This window comes from Hyperolius riggenbachi, chromosome 1 (genome assembly GCF_040937935.1).
Source record: "Hyperolius riggenbachi isolate aHypRig1 chromosome 1, aHypRig1.pri, whole genome shotgun sequence".
Classification (NCBI taxonomy): domain Eukaryota; kingdom Metazoa; phylum Chordata; class Amphibia; order Anura; family Hyperoliidae; genus Hyperolius; species Hyperolius riggenbachi.
In genome coordinates, this window is record NC_090646.1 from 361,094,091 (window position 1) to 361,114,862 (window position 20,772).

Here is a 20,772-nt window from a genome sequence, read left to right on the forward strand (position 1 = left end):
TCTGATCTCTCCTGCCTGCTGTGGGTGGCGGGGGGGGGGGGCACCTCAAAGCCCCCCTCCGCGGCGAAATTCCCCCCTCCCTCTCCTACCTGCTGCCTCCCCCGGTGATCGGGGCTGCACAGGACGCTATCCGTCCTGTGCAGCCAGTGACAGGACGTCCCCTGTCACATGGCGGCGATCCCCGGCCGCTGATTGGCCGGGGATCGCCGATCTGCCTTACGGCGCTGCTGCGCAGCAGCGCCGTACAAATGTAAACAAAGCGGATTATTTCCGCTTGTGTTTACATCTAGCCTGCGAGCCGCCATCGGCGGCCCGCAGGCTATTCACGGAGCCCCCCGCCGTGATTTGACAGGAAGCAGCCGCTCGTACGAGCGGCTGCTTCCTGATTAATTAGGCTGCAGCTGGCGACGCAGTACTGCGTCGCTGGTCCTGCAGCTGCCACTTTGCCGACGCACGTTATGAGTGTGCGATAGGCAAGTGGTTAACAAGCATGCAGATCAGGTGCTCTGACTGAAGTCAGACTGGATTAGCTGCATGCTTGTTTCAGATGTGTAATTCAGCCACTACTGCTTCAAATACATCAGCAGGGTAGCCAGACAATTGCTATTGTTTAAAAGGAAACATCCATATCCCTCTCAGTTTAGGTTCCCTTTAACCATTTCAGCCCACGGGCATTTTTCACCTTATGGACGAAAGGAATTTTCACATTTCAGCACTCCTTCCATTCATTCCCCAATAACTATCACTACTTATCACAACAAAATGGTCTATACCTTGTTTTTATCCACCACCAATTAGGCTTTCGTTGGGTGGTACAGTATGCCAAGAATTTTTTTATTCTGAAGGTAGGAAAACACTAGGCAGAATCGCATATGCGTTTTCCATAGCACATAGTGGATAACGCATATGCGATTCTGCCTATTGTGTTCTACCTGAAAAGTAATTGAATCGGAATAAGTAAAAAAAAAATAAAAAAAAAAAAAATTGGAAGAATTCATTATTTCCCAGTTTTTGGCTATTAGAGTTTTAAAATAAAACATTCATTTGACCCAATTATTGTAACGTTCAAATGATATCCCTAGAACAATGTATGGTGACAATATTTTATTTGGAAATAAAGGTGCATTTTTTCAGTTTTACAGCCATCACTAATCACATGCCCATAATTTAATAATATACCCTCTTGACATACATATTAAACATTTTAGCGTCCCTAATGTATTTAGGTGTAATTTTACTATTTGGCCACAAGATGTCCTAGCACATAGTTTACTATAAGCCTACAATAAATACGCTTAATAGGAAGTACAATAAATACGCTTAATAGGAAGTAATGTGTTACTTTGGAAGTGACGCAGACAACTGATGCCTGCGATCACGGTGGCCTAGAGGGGAGATGAATGAATGGGAACAAAGTTCCCATTCAATAATCTAATGATCGGCAGCAGAAACGAGCGAGCGGGAGGCAGCAATTCAGAATGATCACTGTTTTTGAGCACACAAGCGATTCCCCCCCCCCCCCTTTTCTCCCCACCAACAGAGCTCTCTGTTGGTGGGGTCTGATTGCCCCCCAGTTTGTTTTTTTTTCATCAATATTTATGGTCGTTTTTTTTTTATATTTACTATTTAACTTTTTTTTTAACCCCCCCCCCCCCTCCCCCCAGCCGGCCAATCAGGCGAGCGGCTGTCATAGGCTTCTGCCTATGAGAGCCAATCGCTCTCTTGTCCCCCAGGGGGACAGCCGTGTCACACAGCTGTCCCTAGTGCAGTACTGCTGCTGATCACAGTGCTGCACTGTGTAAATAGACGGCGATTACGCCATCTGACAGTCTCCCGCGCGGCAATAGCCACTTGGAGACTGAAGACGGGGCGGAGCTCCGCCTCCCGAGAAGGAGATGCGTGCGCACCCTGCGCGCGATCTCCTTCAGTAGCCCATTGGCGTGTAGCGGTCTTTGAGTAGTTAAGATATTGTTAGGTTCACATTAGAAAACAGTGATTATGGGGACATAGTTTTAAAGGCGGCCACAGACACTGCATTGATTAAAAAAATAAAACAGGAGATGTAACATTTAAAGGGAAGGTTCAGGGTGGATACAACAAAAATAAAAATGTGAATCCACTTACCTGGGGCTTCCTCCAGCCCGTGGCAGGCAGGACGTGCCCTCGGCGGCGCTCCGCAGGCTCCCGGTCTCCTCCGGTGGCCGACCCAACCTGGCCGGACGTCCTCCGGGCTGTACTGTGCAGGCGCAGTAGTTCTGCGCCTGCGCAGTACAGCCCGGAGGACGTCCGATGGGTTTTCCTCTCCTGTCCTGCACTGCTCCGACACAGACTGCGGTTGTTTAAAGTGAACCAGAGACGAAGCACCCTTGTGTATTTTACCATAGAAATCAGTGGGAACATTAGAGAAAACACTTACCATGCTCTCTGTTCCATCCTCACTGCTAAAAGTGTCTGTTATCTAGCTGAGATAAGAATCCCGGACTGAGCATTGATTCTGGCTTTGCTATAATGACTCAGCTATAATGATTCCTGAGCAAAGCCAGCAGGGGGCAGGCTTGGACTTGAAGACAGCAAAGAACACAGTCTCAGCTATAATTATTCTGTAGCAAAGCCAGACCGACTGCTTAGTCGGGATTCTTATCTTAGAGGTGATAACAGGCAAATTAAACAGAGAACAATGTAACAAAGAGCAGATTAGGTGTTTACTGTCATGTTCCCACTGATTTATAAGGTAAAATACATGAGGTTGCTTCATCTCTGGTTCTCTTTAAAGAAAAAAAGAAAAGGGACCCGGCTAAACATTATTACAGAGGTGCTTCACTTGTTTCAATGAGCACACTTTTTAGATATGGGTAATTATTGCTGCATTTGTCATTTAAATGCTCCTGGTTGTTGTATTTGGGATTTACATTTTTTATTTTGTATGCAAAACCCAGTAAAACGAAGTGCCAAAAATGCCCCGTGAACAGTATTTTCTCATAAACGTTCATCTGGAAAGGTCGCAATTCCATCAGCCTGCAATTATCCAATAATAATAATGCAAGCAAAACAAGTACTGTGCTTAATTGTAAGTCTTTGGTGATCGCCACAGATTTTTAACCAAGCCTAAAATTATCCTCTAAAATACCAATCAGGATCAGTATTTTTCAGGCATGAACTTTTAAATCCTATCACCAGTGACCACAGTGAGTACAGGAAATGTGTCATCTTGAGTGATCTGACACCGTTCCAGGAATGGGTAACCACAGCACTGATATTATAGTATTGTAGTTTGAAGCAAACACTACTGCAGTTGGAAATACATAAAAGTGAACTGGATTGCCTTCTAGTTTTGCGATGTACAAATCTCTGCAATACTGCACAGATGCTTAGCAGCTGGGAAGCTACAATAGGACTTAGTTATGTCACCAAGCTACTTACTTTAGCCTAGTCCATAATATATTCTGACTAAGAGTGACAAATCCTTGGCCAGTACAGTCACGTACACACAAACATGTTGTCCAATGAGAATAGAAGCTTGTGAATGGCGAGGCAGGTCATTTGGTGCTGCCATAGACCACAAAGTTAATTGGGGCTACAGCAGTACCAGCTGTATAATTTGGGCACTGGATATAGCTGGGGCCCGAACTTGCATTTGGAAGGGACAGGTAGTGTTAAGCATGACGTGGGATTTGGCTCAATTTAGTAGTAGTTAGGAGGAAGCAGAAGCCTTAGTAGAATTCAGGCAGCATTGCTGATATTCTATTACATTGTCATGTATGCTACCATTCAGGAAGATGGTGCCTTAATTGGCAGCCAAGGCCACAGGATTCTGGCTTTTTCTGTTTTTTTCCCCCTATCTCACCTTGTTTTACCCCCCTGAAGGTGTGCAGCATGGTACAGTGTAGCCAGGGACGCTGGTGCGGGTCGTAGGAAGTCCAGGACCTGGAGTTTTTTTCACATTGCCGCTGCCTGGGTCTGTTGCCAGTGCAGATACAAGCCGTGTGGAGACCACCGCTGCTACCCATGAGATCAGGGCTCCAGAGGTAGGAAGACACCGCACTGATCAGGAAACCTTTGGCCTCAATGGATGCCGTCTCCATCCATTGGTTGCTGCTTCTCCACCACAGCAGGGACACATCTGGTTCAGCCCCCTCCATGATCAGTGTTCTCCCCAGGCTCTTTTAGCTGGATACTCCACCCAGCTAGTTTTGGTTAGCACCCGGCTGTCATTGGCTCACCTCCTATGCTGTAAGCAGAGTTGCACACAGAAGCACCAGCCCTGCATTCTCTCATCTCGCCCCACCCAGCTAATTTTTCATGCCACCCGGCTGGAAAGAAAATTCTGGAGAGAACACGGACGATGCCAAGCCACTAAACTGGTAGTAAGGGCTGCCGCATCCCGATGCTTCTATGACAGTCAGATTATCTTGACCAGCCCTGCTGAATGCTGCCCAGGAGTCGGGACCTCCCACAGAAATGAACACTACTGCACCACCTGAACTGGACCACTTTGGCCAGTGTCCCCCATGTCTCCTTAGGGATGACAGATTATTGCCATTGCAACTGGTGGCATCGTAGTATGGCAGCCTCGGCTCTTGACTTTCGGCCATTATCCCCCCCATCCTTCCAGAACTTGTTTGACCCCAAACCAATTCCAGGTACAAACCCCTGTTTGTACTTGGTGAAATAATTCTGATTCTGATTGGATCACCTCCACTGCACTCCACTTTTTTTTTTTTTCACTGTACTTAAAGTGTTGATCCTGTAAGCAAAACAAGTGAAATTATTAAGGCACTATAGACAGTATAAAATATATATTTGTTCACTGTAGATAGATTTGTGGAAAATACTGAGCATGTTAAATCTGACATACCGACTGATGTTGATGAAAACCGATGTCTTCTTCATTCTGCTGAAGAATGCCTTGTTGCACAGGCCTTGTGTTTCAGGTGTCAAGGAGCAGGACACTATGACAAAATCTGAGTCCGTGGTGAGCTTTTCACATGATACTAAATGAGAAATGTCACAAAATAGGTTACTGTTATACAGTATGCTCACAGCATCCTCTGACAATGTAATATGGTAAGACTTCACCCTACCAAATTCTGCATTAACCTGCCCAGCACTTTCAGGTCGGGGCTGACGTCCTGTATACAAAAACTTCTTCACACCGAAAGGTTTCAAGCGTTGGGCAATAGCTAAACCTGAGAAATGGAATTAGATTAAAAGTAGATCACAAATCTTCACACAGCACTTGAAAATACAGTCCATATCCCATCACCTGACAAGCAGGGCAGCTTTCTTCAACAAATGCTAAAATGGGAAAAGAAAAGATGCTGCACTGAGCCGTTGTTAAAGGATCTAAAGTGAGAAAGTGGCTGGCACAGCCTTTGACATGGGAGACTAAGGTTTTAATCCTGGCTAGGGTCAGTACCTATTCAGTAAGTAGTTCTTAGGCAAGACACCCTAACACTGCAGGGTGGCCTCTTGAGCAGGACCCAGATGCTGCAGTTCTTGAGAGCTTTGAGTCCGACAGGAGAAAAGTGCTATACAAATGTTTAGATGATGATGATGATTATTATTAGAAGTATACGGAGGCTGCCATATGTATTGCCTCCTTTTAAACAATGCCAATTGCCTGGAAGCCCTACTGGTCTATTTGGCTGCAGTAGTGTCTGAATCACACCAGTCGAGCATGCAGTTAATCTTGTCAGATATATGAAGAAGCCCCAGGTAAGTGAAAATCTTTATTTTTTTGCTTAAAGGACTCACGAGGTGATGCTTCTAATTATTTTTTACTCACTTGGGGCTTCTTCCAGCCCCTAGCAGCCATGTAAGTCCCTCACCGCAGCTACGGTCCTCCACGGTGTCCCGCTGGCCGCCCTTAAAGAGTGGCATCTCGCTGGCGGGTAGTCTCTTCTGTGCCTGCACAGGCACAAGTGCCCACATCATCTGGCGCGTACTGCGCCTGCGCACTACTTCTACTGCACAGTATGCGCGGGCACTACTACTACTGCACAGACGCAGAAGAGATGACCCGCCGGCAGGTCGCCGCTCTTCACTGGCGGCCAGTAGGACACTGAGGAGGACCGGAGATGCAGCAAGGGACTGACACGGCTGCTAGGCGCTGGAAGAAGCCCCAGATGAGTAAAGAAAATCATAATAATAAAGAAGTGTCACCTTGTGAGTCCTTTAAATAAATGCAGTAACATGTGAGTTTATGCACAGACTAGTGTTATGCTGTAGTGTGACGCACAGATGTGTATACACTCTTACAATTGTATTGGCAGTGACAGGACATCTGGTATTCTGAATATATATATATATAATAATATAATGAAATAATCTCAGGTCTGAAGTTCAGGTATTATGAAGTAAAGTTTTTTTATTTTTATAAATTCCACTGGCAATTTAGCAAGACTGTTTACTGTTGAGTAATTTTACTACTTATAGCAGATAAAAGAAGGAGGTCATAATAGCTTTAATGTAAACATGATCTCACAGACATTACCTATTCTTCCTAAGCCAATGATTCCAACGGTGCTTTCGGACAGGCCATAACCACACATCCACATGGGCGACCAGGATTTCCACCCACCACTGAAAAACAGAAATAAGGTTATATTTACACATTTTATAGAAAAGATATCCAAATGTATATGTACTATTTGCCTTGGTTACAATATGGCTATATTGAAGAACAGCAGAAAATCACTAAGCATACAGTAATTCAGTATTATAGCAAACAATGATAAATATCAATTGTGAACGATGTTTCCAATACAAGAAGCACCATTTTTTTAGAAGACTAAAAAAAGTTGGTCAGGAAGAGGCATATAATTCTGGCTTGCATGCAAATGTAATGCACAATTTAGGCCCAGCACCAAACTGTACTTAAAGGGACCACGAGTAGGACCATAAAACAGGAAAATGAACTTACTTGGGGCTTGCTCCTGCCCCTTCTAGTCAGTGAAGTCCTTTGGATCCTCCGAGCTCCCTCTGTTCTGCCCCATCGGCTCCGTTACGACTACGAGGGGCTGGAGGAAGCCCCAGGTAAGTTCATTTTCCTGTTTTATGGTCCTGCTCAGGGTACCTTTAAAATTTCACTGAGCATCTTTCTTTGGGAGAGATAATGGAGTTAGTAAAACGATGAATAGCTTCAATAGATGGCAGGGTTCCAAAGATTTTATTTTTCCTCCTTTTTATACCTCCATCTCTTGTTCCCTTTTTTTCCCCATACCTAGGAGAGGTGATACGGCACCACTTTAGCACCTCCCCTCCGATGGAGATAGTGAAAGGGTGATGGGGAAGCAGCGATCTGGTATAAATGTAACCGGTATTGCATATTTCTGATATACCAGCATGCATGATGTATTGCATTTGTTCATTGTTCTTAGAATTACATGCTAGTTTTACTGCTGTATATTTTATCAGTAACTGTTTGACGTTACATTAGTATTTTGTACACCAGTGTTTCTCAGGCCTCTTGCACACTGCAAGTGATTCAGATTCAGATTCCGCTTTTTAATCAGTTTTTACATCCGATTCCGATTTGCAGTGTGCAGGGAGCAAACTGCAAATCGGAATCTGAATCGGATGTAAAAACTGATTAAAAAGCGGAATCTGAATCGGAATCACTTGCAGTGTGCAAGAGGCCTCAAACCTGTCCTCGTGACTCCCCAACAGTGCATGTTTTGCAGGCAACCTATGCACAGGTGGGGTAATTAGTGTCTCAGCTATGTGGATTCTATTTAGTTAATTACACTAATTATTCAACCTGTGCATAGCCAATGTTGCCTGCAAAACATGCACCGTTGGAGTCACGAGGACAGGTTTGAGAAACACAGTTGTACACAAAAGTACGTAAAAAAAAATTATAATCATTGAATACCAAAAAACAATAGATTATGCAATTAGACAGTGATCGACCTTGACCTTGGAGTTGTGCTTGTATATCTATGAACATTGTCCTTATTTTTTATCTACCATTCTACCTATCCTTCAGCCCAGTTTGAGGCTGTCTATGTGTACAGAAGGGTTGGCTACAGTCACTTTAGAAAGCTCCTGTACCTATTGTTAGGTACAAGAGTATTAGTGTAACACTGATTTCCCCCACCCCCTTTTTATTTTTTATATACATATAAAACTTTAATTACCTGACTGATTCTCCTGCGCCATTGAAGCCCTAGCAGAGTGCCATGCAGAAGGCAGTTCTACACGGCCTTCTGCATGGCCGTGTAGAACTCCCACTTCTCCCAAACACCTATTTCTTAGTGATGTGTCACCGTGGCAACAGCTGATGCGTAATTCATAATAAATGTACCTGAACTGCACAACTTTTTACTGCCCTGAGCACGCTGACATCACAGTGATGGAGAGCAATTTCGCCTTAGTGAAAAGCAGTGCAGTTCAGGTTTATGCGTTTGCATGGCACTCTCTACTACAATGGCAAGGGGGATCAGCCAGGTATAGTTTTTTTTTCCCTTAACCATTTAGGGACAATGTAAAGCATTAAAACGTCATGGCAACATGACGTTTTAATGAGTTACATTGTAACTCTGCTGCTGTGTGCGAGCGGGCGCACTCCCGCTGCGCGCGCACGTCGGGTCCCGCGGCTTAGTGATTGGACCAGGGAATCACATGGTCCCTGGGCCAATCAAGTGCCAGTAGCAAGGCAGATCATTGTTACAAGCCAGTAACAATGATCTGCCTTGTAGTGTCAGTAAACAAAGTTGCTTTCTCCCTCCCAGCTCTTCTATCACCTCAGACTGCTGTCAATCAGCATTCAGAGGTGACAGGAGCTGTGAGGGAGAAAGAGACTGATTGTGGTAGGATTTTTACTTTTTTTTAAATAAAATTTTAACCCCATACTTTTTTATTAACCCCTTATCCTCCCCCTCCTTTGCCATTTACTGCTTTTCTGTTTTATTTTAGTACTTCTGAGTACTTTTCTGTACTTTTTCACCCCTCTTCTACCCTTACTCTGATATTTCTATCTATACTTTTGTATTCTCTCTTTTCATCTTCATAAATAAAAAAAAATTAAATAAATAATTCTTTCCGTTATTGATCAATCGCTCGGTTGATCGATTGATCTGTCTGTGTCTGTCTGTCTATCCCATCCATCCATCCATCCATCTAGCCCCTTTGCTTACTATGGCGAGGAGACTGTATTCTCTTGAGGAGGCAGCCGTCTTCCTTCAGCAGAGCAGCAGCAGTGGGGACGATTCGGGGAGCGAATGGCACCCAACGAGCAGCAGCTCTGAGTCAGATTCTGACAGTTCAGAGAGCGTTGGACAGCCATCTCGCCGCTTCAGGAGGGATGATGATTCCACTGTTCAGGGCCCTTCAGATGCCACCGCAGGGGGCTCGGTGGGTAGCACAGCTGCAGCTAGCAGCACAGGCCAGAGGGGAACCACTGTCCAGGGCCCTTCAGATGCCACCGCAGGGGGCTCAGTGGGTAGCACAGCTGCAGCTAGCAGCAGAGGCCGGAGGGAAGCCAGGCAAAGGCAGGTACGCACACCGGTACCTGAGGACATAATTTGGGGCACCTGGTCACCCGCTAACCTTGTAGCACCCAACATCCCGCCTTTTACAGGGGCAAGCGAAATATTAGTGCCCACTGACAACTTTGGGCCTGCTGACTTCTTCCAGCTCTTTGTGGGTGAGGATTTGCTGCAGCACATTGTGGAGCAAACCAATTTGTTTGCGCAACAGTACATTGCCCAGAAGCCCACCTGCTATTTGGCTGAGAAATGGGAGCCCACCACCATACCTGAGCTAAAGGTGTTTCTGGCCCTAACACTACACATGGGCATACTCCAACAGCCAGAAATAAGACTGTACTGGTCTAAGGACTTTATGCACGCAACACCCCTGTTTCCAGCTTCCATGAGCAGGCAGCGCTATGAGGCTATTATGAAGTGCCTGCACTTTGCCGACAATTAGGACAATGTCCCCAAAGATGATCCTGCCCATGACAAGCTTTTTAAGCTGAGGTCCATACTCACCCACCTCAGTACAAAATTTAGGGAGGTGTACACCCCAGAGAGAGAGGTTGCAGTGGATGAATCCCTCCTACCCTTCCATGGCAGATTAGGGATAAAGCAATATATTCCAAGTGAGGCTGCCAAGTATGGGATAAAATTTTATAAACTATGTGAGAGCAGCACTGGCTATACCTATTCTTTTTTTTTGTATGAGGGCAAAGATAGCCATTTGCAACCAGCTGGGTGCCCACCATACATGCCAACCAGTGGGAAAATTGTGGTGGAACTAGCCAACCCACTCCTCCACCAAGGCTATCATGTGTACGTGGATAACTTCTACACCAGCATTCCCCTTTTCAAATTTTTATATTCTGCAGAGACTGGTGCCTGTGGGACAGGAAGTGGTTCCTGTCACAACCTCCAGAGAGCGGATCGAGAAGCCAGGGGCATTGGTCGACTACACAAAAAATATGGGTGCGGTGGATCTTGCGGACCAAATGCTCTCCTACTACTTAAAAAAAAAAAAAAAAAAAAAAAGAGGGCCTGGTACCTCCTGCAGATGGCCATGCACAACGCATTTGTGCTTTATAAAAAGAAATGCCACGGTGACAGCTACCTCCCGTTTATGCAACAAGCTTTGAGATCGCTGATCAATGAAAAGCGTCAACCTTATGGAGGAATTCAATCCAATGCAACTGGATGGCGCAGTTCGCCTAAGGGGAAAACATTTTCCTGCCCTGATCCCCCCCGAACCCAATTAAGGCGAAGCCACAGAAGCGATGCCGGGTGTGCACCAAGCACAAGAGGCGGAGTGACAGCAGATACCACTGCCCAAAGTGCCCCTCACAGCCGGGACTCTGCGTTGTCGGCTGCTTTGAGGCATACCATATCCTCAGCAGCTATTAGACTTTATTTTATTTTTTTCTTCTTCATTACCCTAATTTTTCACTGGACTTTTTCCTCTCTACTTTTATTTGCCACTTACTGTCCCTCAAAGGAGCTCACAATTACCACTAGTTAACATTACCACCTTGTTGGGGGTGTGGGAGGAAACACAGAAGCTTAGAGGAAACCCAAGACGCCTACAACCTGCAAATAGTTTTTTCCCATTTGGACTTGCTGCTGCAAGGCGAGAGTGTTCGCCACAGGACTTTACTCTGCAGACCACCCCCCATCTTCTGATCACTGGCTTTCCTTGGCGTATGACCTCTGGATTGTCTCCATCCTGCTAGACCTGCAATGGTGAGTTCCAATGTATTGGTCATTAGTGTAAAGGTGCGTACACACATGCGACTATAGTCGTTTGTAACGATCGTTCCCCGATCTTTACCAACGACGATCGTTACAAAAAACGAACCACCGACTATTAAGGCAAACGACGAACGAGCCAAATCGCTACAAAAGAAAGTTCTGTCTTGGCGGATTTTAACCAACGACGATCGTTTGCAAAAGTAGTACATCGTTGGAAACGATCGTTCGTACTAGGCTTGACATGCGCATTTCACTATTTCTCCATGGAACTTCTCATTTTTATGCGCAGGCGCAATAGTTGCTTTCTGTGATGTAACGTTCGTTCTAACGATCAGATCGTTACACACATTTTAAAACTACCTTTACTTAGGTCGTTCTTTCATCAATTAAAAGTTTGATCGTCGTTCTTAACGAACGATCGTTGTCGCATGTGTGTACGTAGCATTATGGATAGTGATTTAGGCCTCACTTAAATTATTCTATTTGCAACTGAGTAGGCCTGAGGGCTCGTTCAGACTGCACACTTTTCCAGCCGCGTTTTGGAAACGCGTGCAGGAGGCCGACACGCACGACAGACAGTGCATAGAGTGCAATGTCTGATGTTCACACTGCATGCGTTCCGGACCTGTGCGGTCCGGGAACGCATGCTGCACGCAGATTTAGCAAAAACGCGCGGCTGTCCCATTCACTTTTCAGTGATGGGATCAGCCACGCAACGCATACAAACGCGGATGGCGTGCGTTCGTACGCGTTGCGTTCCGCATGCGTGGCCATCCGCGTTTGTAATGTGAACCGGCCCTGAGTCTCTAGTTTTCAGAATGGTAACATTTGTGTCTTTTATTGAATGGTCTTACACTCCTGGGGCTTTCAGAAGAAAGAATTACATTGTTGCATTTGGTAAAAAAGGGCCTTGAAAAATACATTGGCGCTGCTCATGATTAAGGCTCCCTGCACACTGCAAATCAGTTTTCCGATTCAGTTTCCGATTTTCAATTACGATTTTCCCTGAATACATTCAACAGAAAAGCGGATCAAAAAACGCAGCATGCAGTAAAGATTAAAAATCGGAATCGGATGTAAAAACAGATTAAAAAGCGGAATCGGAAATGTATGCAGTGTGCAAGAGGCCTAACAGTGTATTATGTGGCCAAAACACTATCTGATGATGTGTATAGGGTATCATTTTAAACCGTGCCAAGCAAGAGAAGAGATTTTGGGGTGTTTGAGAGATTATGCATATGTCATTTGAATTGTTTTTTCATGCCAAAATAAAGAAAACTGTAAAAAAATACCATTTTCAAAGTTACGGTGCAATTTCATCAAAACCGCAAAAGTGCAAATGTTACAAAATATGTATATTTAAGTAGGTCTGGTTCTCTAGTTTTCAGAATGGTATCATTTATGACCTGTATCTAATGCTCTTAAACTCCAGGGGTTTTGCTAGGAAAGAATGACTATTGTTTCTGGTGCAAAAAATGGCCTTGAAAAATACATTGGCGCTGTTCATGATTAACAGTGTATTATGTGGCCAAAACACTATCTGATGAGGTGTATAGGGTATCATTTTAACCGTGACAAACAAGAGAAGATAATTTGGGGTGTTTGAGAGATTATGCATGTGTCATCTGATTTTTGGGGGGGGCAAATTGAATGAGAAGCAATAAAACTTATTTCCATATCCTCTGTACCAAAATAAAACACTTGTAAAAAACACCAAAAGTGACAGAATTGAAAACTGAATGCATAGTTACCTTAGGGACTCAGCTTTTAAAATATATATGCTATGAGGGTGAACTACTGTTATATTTGCAAATAAGGGCTTGAATTCATTGGTAGTATGCAATGACAAAACAAAATACAAATATAGGAAAATACACCTTTATTTCCAAATAATATATTGTCACCATACTTTGCACTAGGGACATAATTTATATATTGTGATAACCAGGACAAATAGGCAGATAAAATGCGTGTGTTTTATGCACATTAGCAGTGTTTATTTTAGAACTATAGGGGATGAAATTGGAGAAATCGTGTATTTTTTCGTTTTTTTCCTCGTTTTTCCCTTTAAAATACATAAAAAGAAAAAGGTATTACTGAAAATAAATATCGCCCCCAAAAAGCCTATTTAGCGGCAATAAAAACAAGGTATTGATCAATTTGCTGTGATACGTAGTGAAAAAGTTATTGGTGAATGAAAGGGAGGAGCGCTGAAAGGTGAAAATTGCTCTGGTCCGTTAGGGTAAAAACCCTTGGGGGTGAACTGGTTAAAACACTCCCGAGTTAAAAAAGAAACTTAATTTTTACTTACCCGGGGCTTCTTCCAGTCCCTAGAAGTCTCCTGAGCCCCTCGCTCCAGCTCCGGTGCTCCCTGGTGTCCCGCTGGCTGCCCACAAAGCTCGGTGACCCTTCAGCGGGCCAATGCTTCTTCGCATGCGTAGTACGCACCTGGTGACAAGGGCGTGCATGTGCAGAAGCACTGACCGTTGGATGGATCAGCAAGCTTTGCGGTTGGCCAACAGGACACTGGGGCGCACTGGAGCTGCGGCGAAGGGACTCGGGACTTTTTTTTTAATTTAAAGTAAAAGCATGTCACTGGATTGTTACAACACTGCGGATAAAAAATGCAGACTGTGCCCACTTGAAGTTTAGAAGGAAATGGTACCTCATCTTTGTGTATGTTCTGTCTCATAGTGCGGGCTTGGGGAGGTGGAGGGGAATCTTTGTAGGTTACTGTACATAGTTCATTGATTACTATTGCAAGAGTCTTTCAAAAATAGGAATGACCAGAGTTGGCTAAAACACAAAAAGGTGTTATTGATGGTCCAGTTTTTTTTCTTTGACATCCAGTGGAGTGAGGTCCGCTAGTCTGAGCTCTATTAGGAGTGGTACAATTCACTCTAATTGGATGCAACTAAGGTGGTTATTGCAAAAAAAAATTGGGAAATCCAAGCATTCTTAGGGGGTCGTCCTGGTTGAATTGTTTCATTATGCCTGCAGTTGCCTTTATTTCTGTTTCTCAATGATGTAAAATATGATGCACTTGATGTTTTATATGCTGCAATATTGCCAGTTTTTGTATGTGAACTATTTTGCATCAATAAAAATTTAAATAAAAAAAAAAAACAAAAAAACAAAAAACACGCAGACTGTATGTAAAAGAAATTGTCAGTGGCATATTCAAACAAAAACAGTATCTCATTTTTGTGCATTAATAACCCATAATCAGTACAAGGAGATAAAGTAAACCTGACAGGTTAGCAGAATAATCATTTATTAACATAACAGGAGAGACAAAAAGTCACACTCTAAAACAACACCCCAACTTAACCAGTAGCGAGGTATAGTTTTACATGTACTGTAGATTTACATGTACAAGGGAGGGAAATCAGTGTCACACTAGTACCCTTGTAACTAAGAATGGGTACAAGAGTTTTCTAATGCGAGTTTCATCCTACTTTAAATGTCTCAATCTTTGCAACTGTTGTGACAGGAACATAATAAACCTGCTTGAAATGGTATTATAGCCTTTGCCTTTAAAGTGAACCAGAGACGAAGCACCCTCATGTATTTTACCATAGCTGAACAGTGAAGGATGAAACAGAGCAGGGTAGGTGTTTTCTCTAATGTTCCCACTGATATATATGGTGAAATACATGAGGGTGCTTCAACTCTGGTTCACTTTAATACTGTATGCTGGCATTTATGATCTCTTATGTGAACTTCCCTCCTATGACTATGTTCAGTCTGGGACACATGGTGACACCAAATAGTACTACTATTAAGCAATAAAATTGGCTGCATAAGGCTCGGTTTCCATTGCTGGGAATCCGGGCCGATTCCCCGCCCATGAATTTGGATGGATTTTAGCAGCCTATAGGAGTCTATGTAAGCCATCCAAATTTGTGGCCGAGGAAAAGTCTGAGGCCCTGCAGCATAGTTCTGCGCGGGACTGTCCGAATCCCATAGCCGCGCATAGTGTGGCTAGAGGCATTCGGCTGCGAGAGGCAGCAGCTGTGCCGGCATCGCGTCTCGCAAGACGCATACCGGCGCACAAGTGGAAACGTAGCCTGATTGCATAATTGGAAATGTGTGGTACCAATTAAGAAAACCAGTCATTGACTGAAGAGCAGAATGGAAGCGTTCTGAAATCAGGCTGCACCGGATATATAAGGGGCTGTTCAGCCAAGTAAAGACACAGTGTGCAATAGGACATGGGAGCTAGCGTAAAGGGCAACTGAAGTGAGAGTGATATGGAGGCTGCCATATTTATTTCCTTTTAAACAATGCCAGTTGCCTGGCAGTCCTACTGATCTTTTTGGCATTAGTAGTGTCAGAATTACACCAGAAACAAGCATGCAGCTAATCTTGTCATATCTGACAATAATGTCAGAAACACCTGATCAGCTGCATGCTTCTTTAGGGTCTATGGCTAAAAGTATTGGAGGAAAAGGAACAGCAGGGCTGCTAGGCAAGGAGTATTGCTTAAAATGAAATAAATATGGCAGCCTCCATATTCCTTTCTCTTCAGTTGCCCTTTAACCTGAAATAAAGAGGGGTAATAGAAAAGCATTCCGATGCCTGAGGCTGCTTAGCCACTTGTAAGTTTTTCTGTTCAAACTGCAACCAATGTTAATCAATGGGTTTGTTCACACTTGAATGCTTTTTTCACATGCAGGAAAACAATTTACAGCAATGCAAAAAAGTGGAGACAGGCCCTAAGGAAAAAAATAGGACATTTTAATTTTTGCATTAAGAGTCAAAAAGGCAAGTGCTCTGAAATCAAGCAGCACCAGCTTATATATGGCTGCAGAAAAGGGCTTCTCAGCCAATTTAGGGTCACATATTGTGCAATTGCTTCGGCAGCACACATGCATAGGAGCTGAAACCTGAATACAACAGAGATATCAGTTCCACATATTGCAATGCATGTTAGCAGGGAGGCTGCATGCAGGCTGTCTCATGTCCCCACCCCAACCTCTCGCGCGCGCGAGAGAGAGAGTTACTCCATATTTGGGGACAAGTATGCAGTGTGACTTGGGAGCTGGCTTACCTGCAGACTAGAAAAAAAAAAAGTAATATGATCATTTCACGAAGAGTAGAATGGAAGAACTCTTGAAACCAGTCCTCACCTGCTACATATGGGGCTGTTCAGCCAATTAAAGAGCTAGCTTAACCACAAACTTGCTGTAAACGTAATGGCTGACAGAGTGCAGCATAACACACAATCACATATCACCTTACCTTTTCACCTCGTGTATGGCTTCTGGCAGGCGTCGGGATGTTGATAGCAGTAAAGCTACGGTTAGCTCTGCTGTGGCCTCTGTCAGAACATCTGGTGTGTAGCCCACTCGAATCCCACTATGCAAGGTACAGGGCAGAAATTAACAAATCAAAGTCTCACTGACATAACTGACTGTAATGCACTATTAAATAATTGTATTTGCCATGTACATACCGCTTCTTTATCTCATTAATTGCTAGGTGGTCAATGCCCACAGACAGTGTACTGATAACCTTGAGGTTTGGCCCTGTGAAGGTTATAATCAAACAAAATACGCTGTAAAGACAGATGCACACATGTAGATCAGGGGTTGTCACAGCACCCCCCCCCCCCCCCCACCCTCCCCCGGCATGTGTTAAGTGCTGCCAGGCATTTTCAGTGCTGTGTCCACAGTAGGCTCAGGAAAGTTCAAGTCTGAGGATGCAGCATTTTCACTCATTCAGCTTAAAGATCTTAACACAGTTGATAAACCAAACATTATTAAGAATTTAATAAGGGCTGCCATTTTCTGCATTACTTTACAGAGTATGACTAAACAATTCCGGCTCGTTCACACTACAAGAGCTTTCCTAAGCGCTTGTGATTTTAAAAGCTCTTGCTAATGTAATCCTATGTGAGTGTTCACACTGGAGTAGGCCTGAACGATTTTAGGAAAAGATTGAATTGCACGATTTCTGTCAGAAATTGCGATTTCGATTCGATTCACGATTTTCTTCAAATCAAGCCTAAGCACTAAATTCACAATGTACACCGTGCCATTTACAAACATGCACTGACAGAAAATGAGATCATACTATCAAATTGAGGGCTCGTTTCCACTGTTGCGGTGCGGAATCGCCTGGATTCCACCGCAGAAGAAATCGCATGCGGCTGCGTTTCCGCATGCGGATTTAGCCGCGATTTCGCATGCGATTTCGCATGGCAAGGAGCCAAGCGAATTTAACCATGTCACTGCCTGAGTAAAGCTCCATAGCAAACCATGCGAAATCGCACGCGAAATTGCGGGGAAATCCGCATGACAAAGCCGCATGCGATTTCCCTATTAAATGCATTAGCGGCGATTCGCCCGCATTCCCCCCGCACGCGAAATCTGACGGCTCTGCCGTGCAGATTTCTGCCGCACCGAAAAACGTACCCGCCGCCGCACAAGTGGAAACAGCCCCATCCACTTACATTGACTATGCGAATCCGCATGCAGTGCCCGCATGCGGATTCGCTATAGTGGAAACGAGCCCTGATAGTATGATGTCATTTTCTGTCATGTTTGTAAATGTTACAGCATTATTTGACTGTATCTATTAATCTAAAATGCAATTATGAAAATTAAAGGCAAGAAGTGCTTTCAGTTAACAAATTTATTAATAACAAACATGCATGTGTCTTGCATAAACATTCTTTAAAGTTTTTAACAGCAGTAACTTCTTGTAGAAATCCAGTGCACCCCATCAAATGAATGGCGCTGTGCCTGGCTTATGGATTACCAATCCAAACGCAATAGGAAGAAGCAGCCGGCACCTGGGCAGTGGGCACCAATTCCATCCATGTATTTATAGTTCTAAGGGCTGGTTCACACTACAAGAGCTTTTGTAGGTGGCAGCGCTTTGTGATTTTAAAAGCTCTTGCTAATGTAATACTGTGAGTGTTCACACTGAAGCAATGTGATTTTGTAACATTCCCCTATAGCATTGCATTAGCAAGAGCTTTTTTCAATCACTAATGCTTAAAAAGCTCTTGCAGTGTGAATCAGCCCTAAGTTTGATTTAATCAGATCTGTCACACAGATACACAACGTTTCGGAGCAATTGTCACTGCTGCTCCTTTATCAAGTTAGTGACAGACTGGTACCAGCAGTCGCTCCGAAACATTGTGCATCTATGTGACAGATCTGAATAAAGCAAACTTACAGCTATAAATACATGGATGCTGGTGCCGGCTGCTTCTACCTATTAAAGTCTTAAACAGTTACAAATGGAGAACTAAAAGAGCCATCCTCATTTTAACGCAGTAGTGCAACACAAAAAAAGCCTTAGTAATTTTCTGTTAAATAACATACCAAAAATGGAAACCATGTTAAAGTGTACTCATGCCGAAGCTTGGGTATAAAATCTACTACTACTACTACTACTACTACTACTACTACTACTACTACTACTACTACTACTACTACTACTACTACTACTACTACTACTACTACTACTACTACTACTACTACTACTACTACTACTACTACTACTACTACTACTACTACTACTACTACTACTACTACTACTACTACTACTACTACTACTACTACTACTACTACTACTACTACTACTACTACTACTACTACTACTACTACTACTACTACTACTACTACTACTACTACTACTACTACTACTACTACTACTACTACTACTACTACTACTACTACTACTACTACTACTACTACTACTACTACTACTACTACTACTACTACTACTACTACTACTACTACTACTACTACTACTACTACTACTACTACTACTACTACTACTACTACTACTACTACTACTACTACTACTACTACTACTACTACTACTACTACTACTACTACTACTACTACTACTACTACTACTACTACTACTACTACTACTACTACTACTACTACTACTACTACTACTACTACTACTACTACTACTACTACTACTACTACTACTACTACTACTACTACTACTACTACTACTACTACTACTACTACTACTACTACTACTACTACTACTACTACTACTACTACTACTACTACTACTACTACTACTACTACTACTACTACTACTACTACTACTACTACTACTACTACTACTACTACTACTACTACTACTACTACTACTACTACTACTACTACTACTACTACTACTACTACTACTACTACTACTACTACTACTACTACTACTACTACTACTACTACTACTACTACTACTACTACTACTACTACTACTACTACTACTACTACTACTACTACTACTACTACTACTACTACTACTACTACTACTACTACTACTACTACTACTACTACTACTACTACTACTACTACTACTACTACTACTACTACTACTACTACTACTACTACTACTACTACTACTACTACTACTACTACTACTACTACTACTACTACTACTACTACTACTACTACTACTACTACTACTACTACTACTACTACTACTACTACTACTACTACTACTACTACTACTACTACTACTACTACTACTACTACTACTACTACTACTACTACTACTACTACTACTACTACTACTACTACTACTACTACTACTACTACTACTACTACTACTACTACTACTACTACTACTACTACTACTACTACTACTACTACTACTACTACTACTACTACTACTACTACTACTACTACTACTACTACTACTACTACTACTACTACTACTACTACTACTACTACTACTACTACTACTACTACTACTACTACTACTACTACTACTACTACTACTACTACTACTACTACTACTACTACTACTACTACTACTACTACTACTACTACTACTACTACTACTACTACTACTACTACTACTACTACTACTACTACTACTACTACTACTACTACTACTACTACTACTACTACTACTACTACTACTACTACTACTACTACTACTACTACTACTACTACTACTACTACTACTACTCCTGAAGAGAGGGAAGCCTATTGAGGCTTCCCTCGCTACTTCGTTGTCCCCCAGCGTGGCCCACCGGAAGATTAGCAACAGGACATTGTCACTAATCACATCAGGGTCGTGCAGCTCCCCTTCCTGGACCATCGACGCACAATAGTCGACCATGCCCGCTTGCGTATGTGCAGTAGGCTGGAGCCTTGGGCTCTGTTCTACTGTGCATGGGCCACCTCGCCGGCTATTGCGCGTCTGTCCAGTCCATGATCCAGGAAGGGTGGCTGCGCGCTCTACAACAGAAGGCTTCAGAGAAGCAAGGGAAGACTCAAGGATCCTGGGGCTTCCCTCTCTTCAGGGTCAGTATCTGATTTTGAACCCGTGCTTGAGATCAGGTTCACTTTCAATATGTAAGAAATATAAACATTTCCAAACATTTCCAAATAAGTCAAAAAGGCTTTTCTCTTGCCCAACAGTATTGCACTCGGAAACTTTTTCATGAAAAATGTAAACAAAGGCTGACACTCGACAGTCTGACACGAAGTCAGAGTGATACACAGAACAAATAAACTCCCAAAAACTTTTTCCCTGACAACTCTACATCACCCTTTACAGATTT

At 43.3% G+C, this 20,772-nt stretch overlaps 1 protein-coding gene across 1 annotated transcript in view; it reads right to left on the reverse strand.

The window, feature by feature from the left end:
- Positions 1-20,772, reverse strand: part of GRHPR (glyoxylate and hydroxypyruvate reductase) — a 69,263-nt gene that overhangs the window by 8,468 nt on the left and 40,023 nt on the right. Inside the window, exons 3-7 of the mRNA XM_068234220.1 lie at positions 16,681-16,753; positions 16,467-16,583; positions 6,494-6,582; positions 5,082-5,186; positions 4,856-4,991 (exon numbers count right to left, since the gene is read on the reverse strand). Of these exons, the coding sequence (XP_068090321.1) occupies positions 4,856-4,991; positions 5,082-5,186; positions 6,494-6,582; positions 16,467-16,583; positions 16,681-16,753 (520 nt within the window). The remainder of the gene's footprint in view (positions 1-4,855; positions 4,992-5,081; positions 5,187-6,493; positions 6,583-16,466; positions 16,584-16,680; positions 16,754-20,772) is intronic.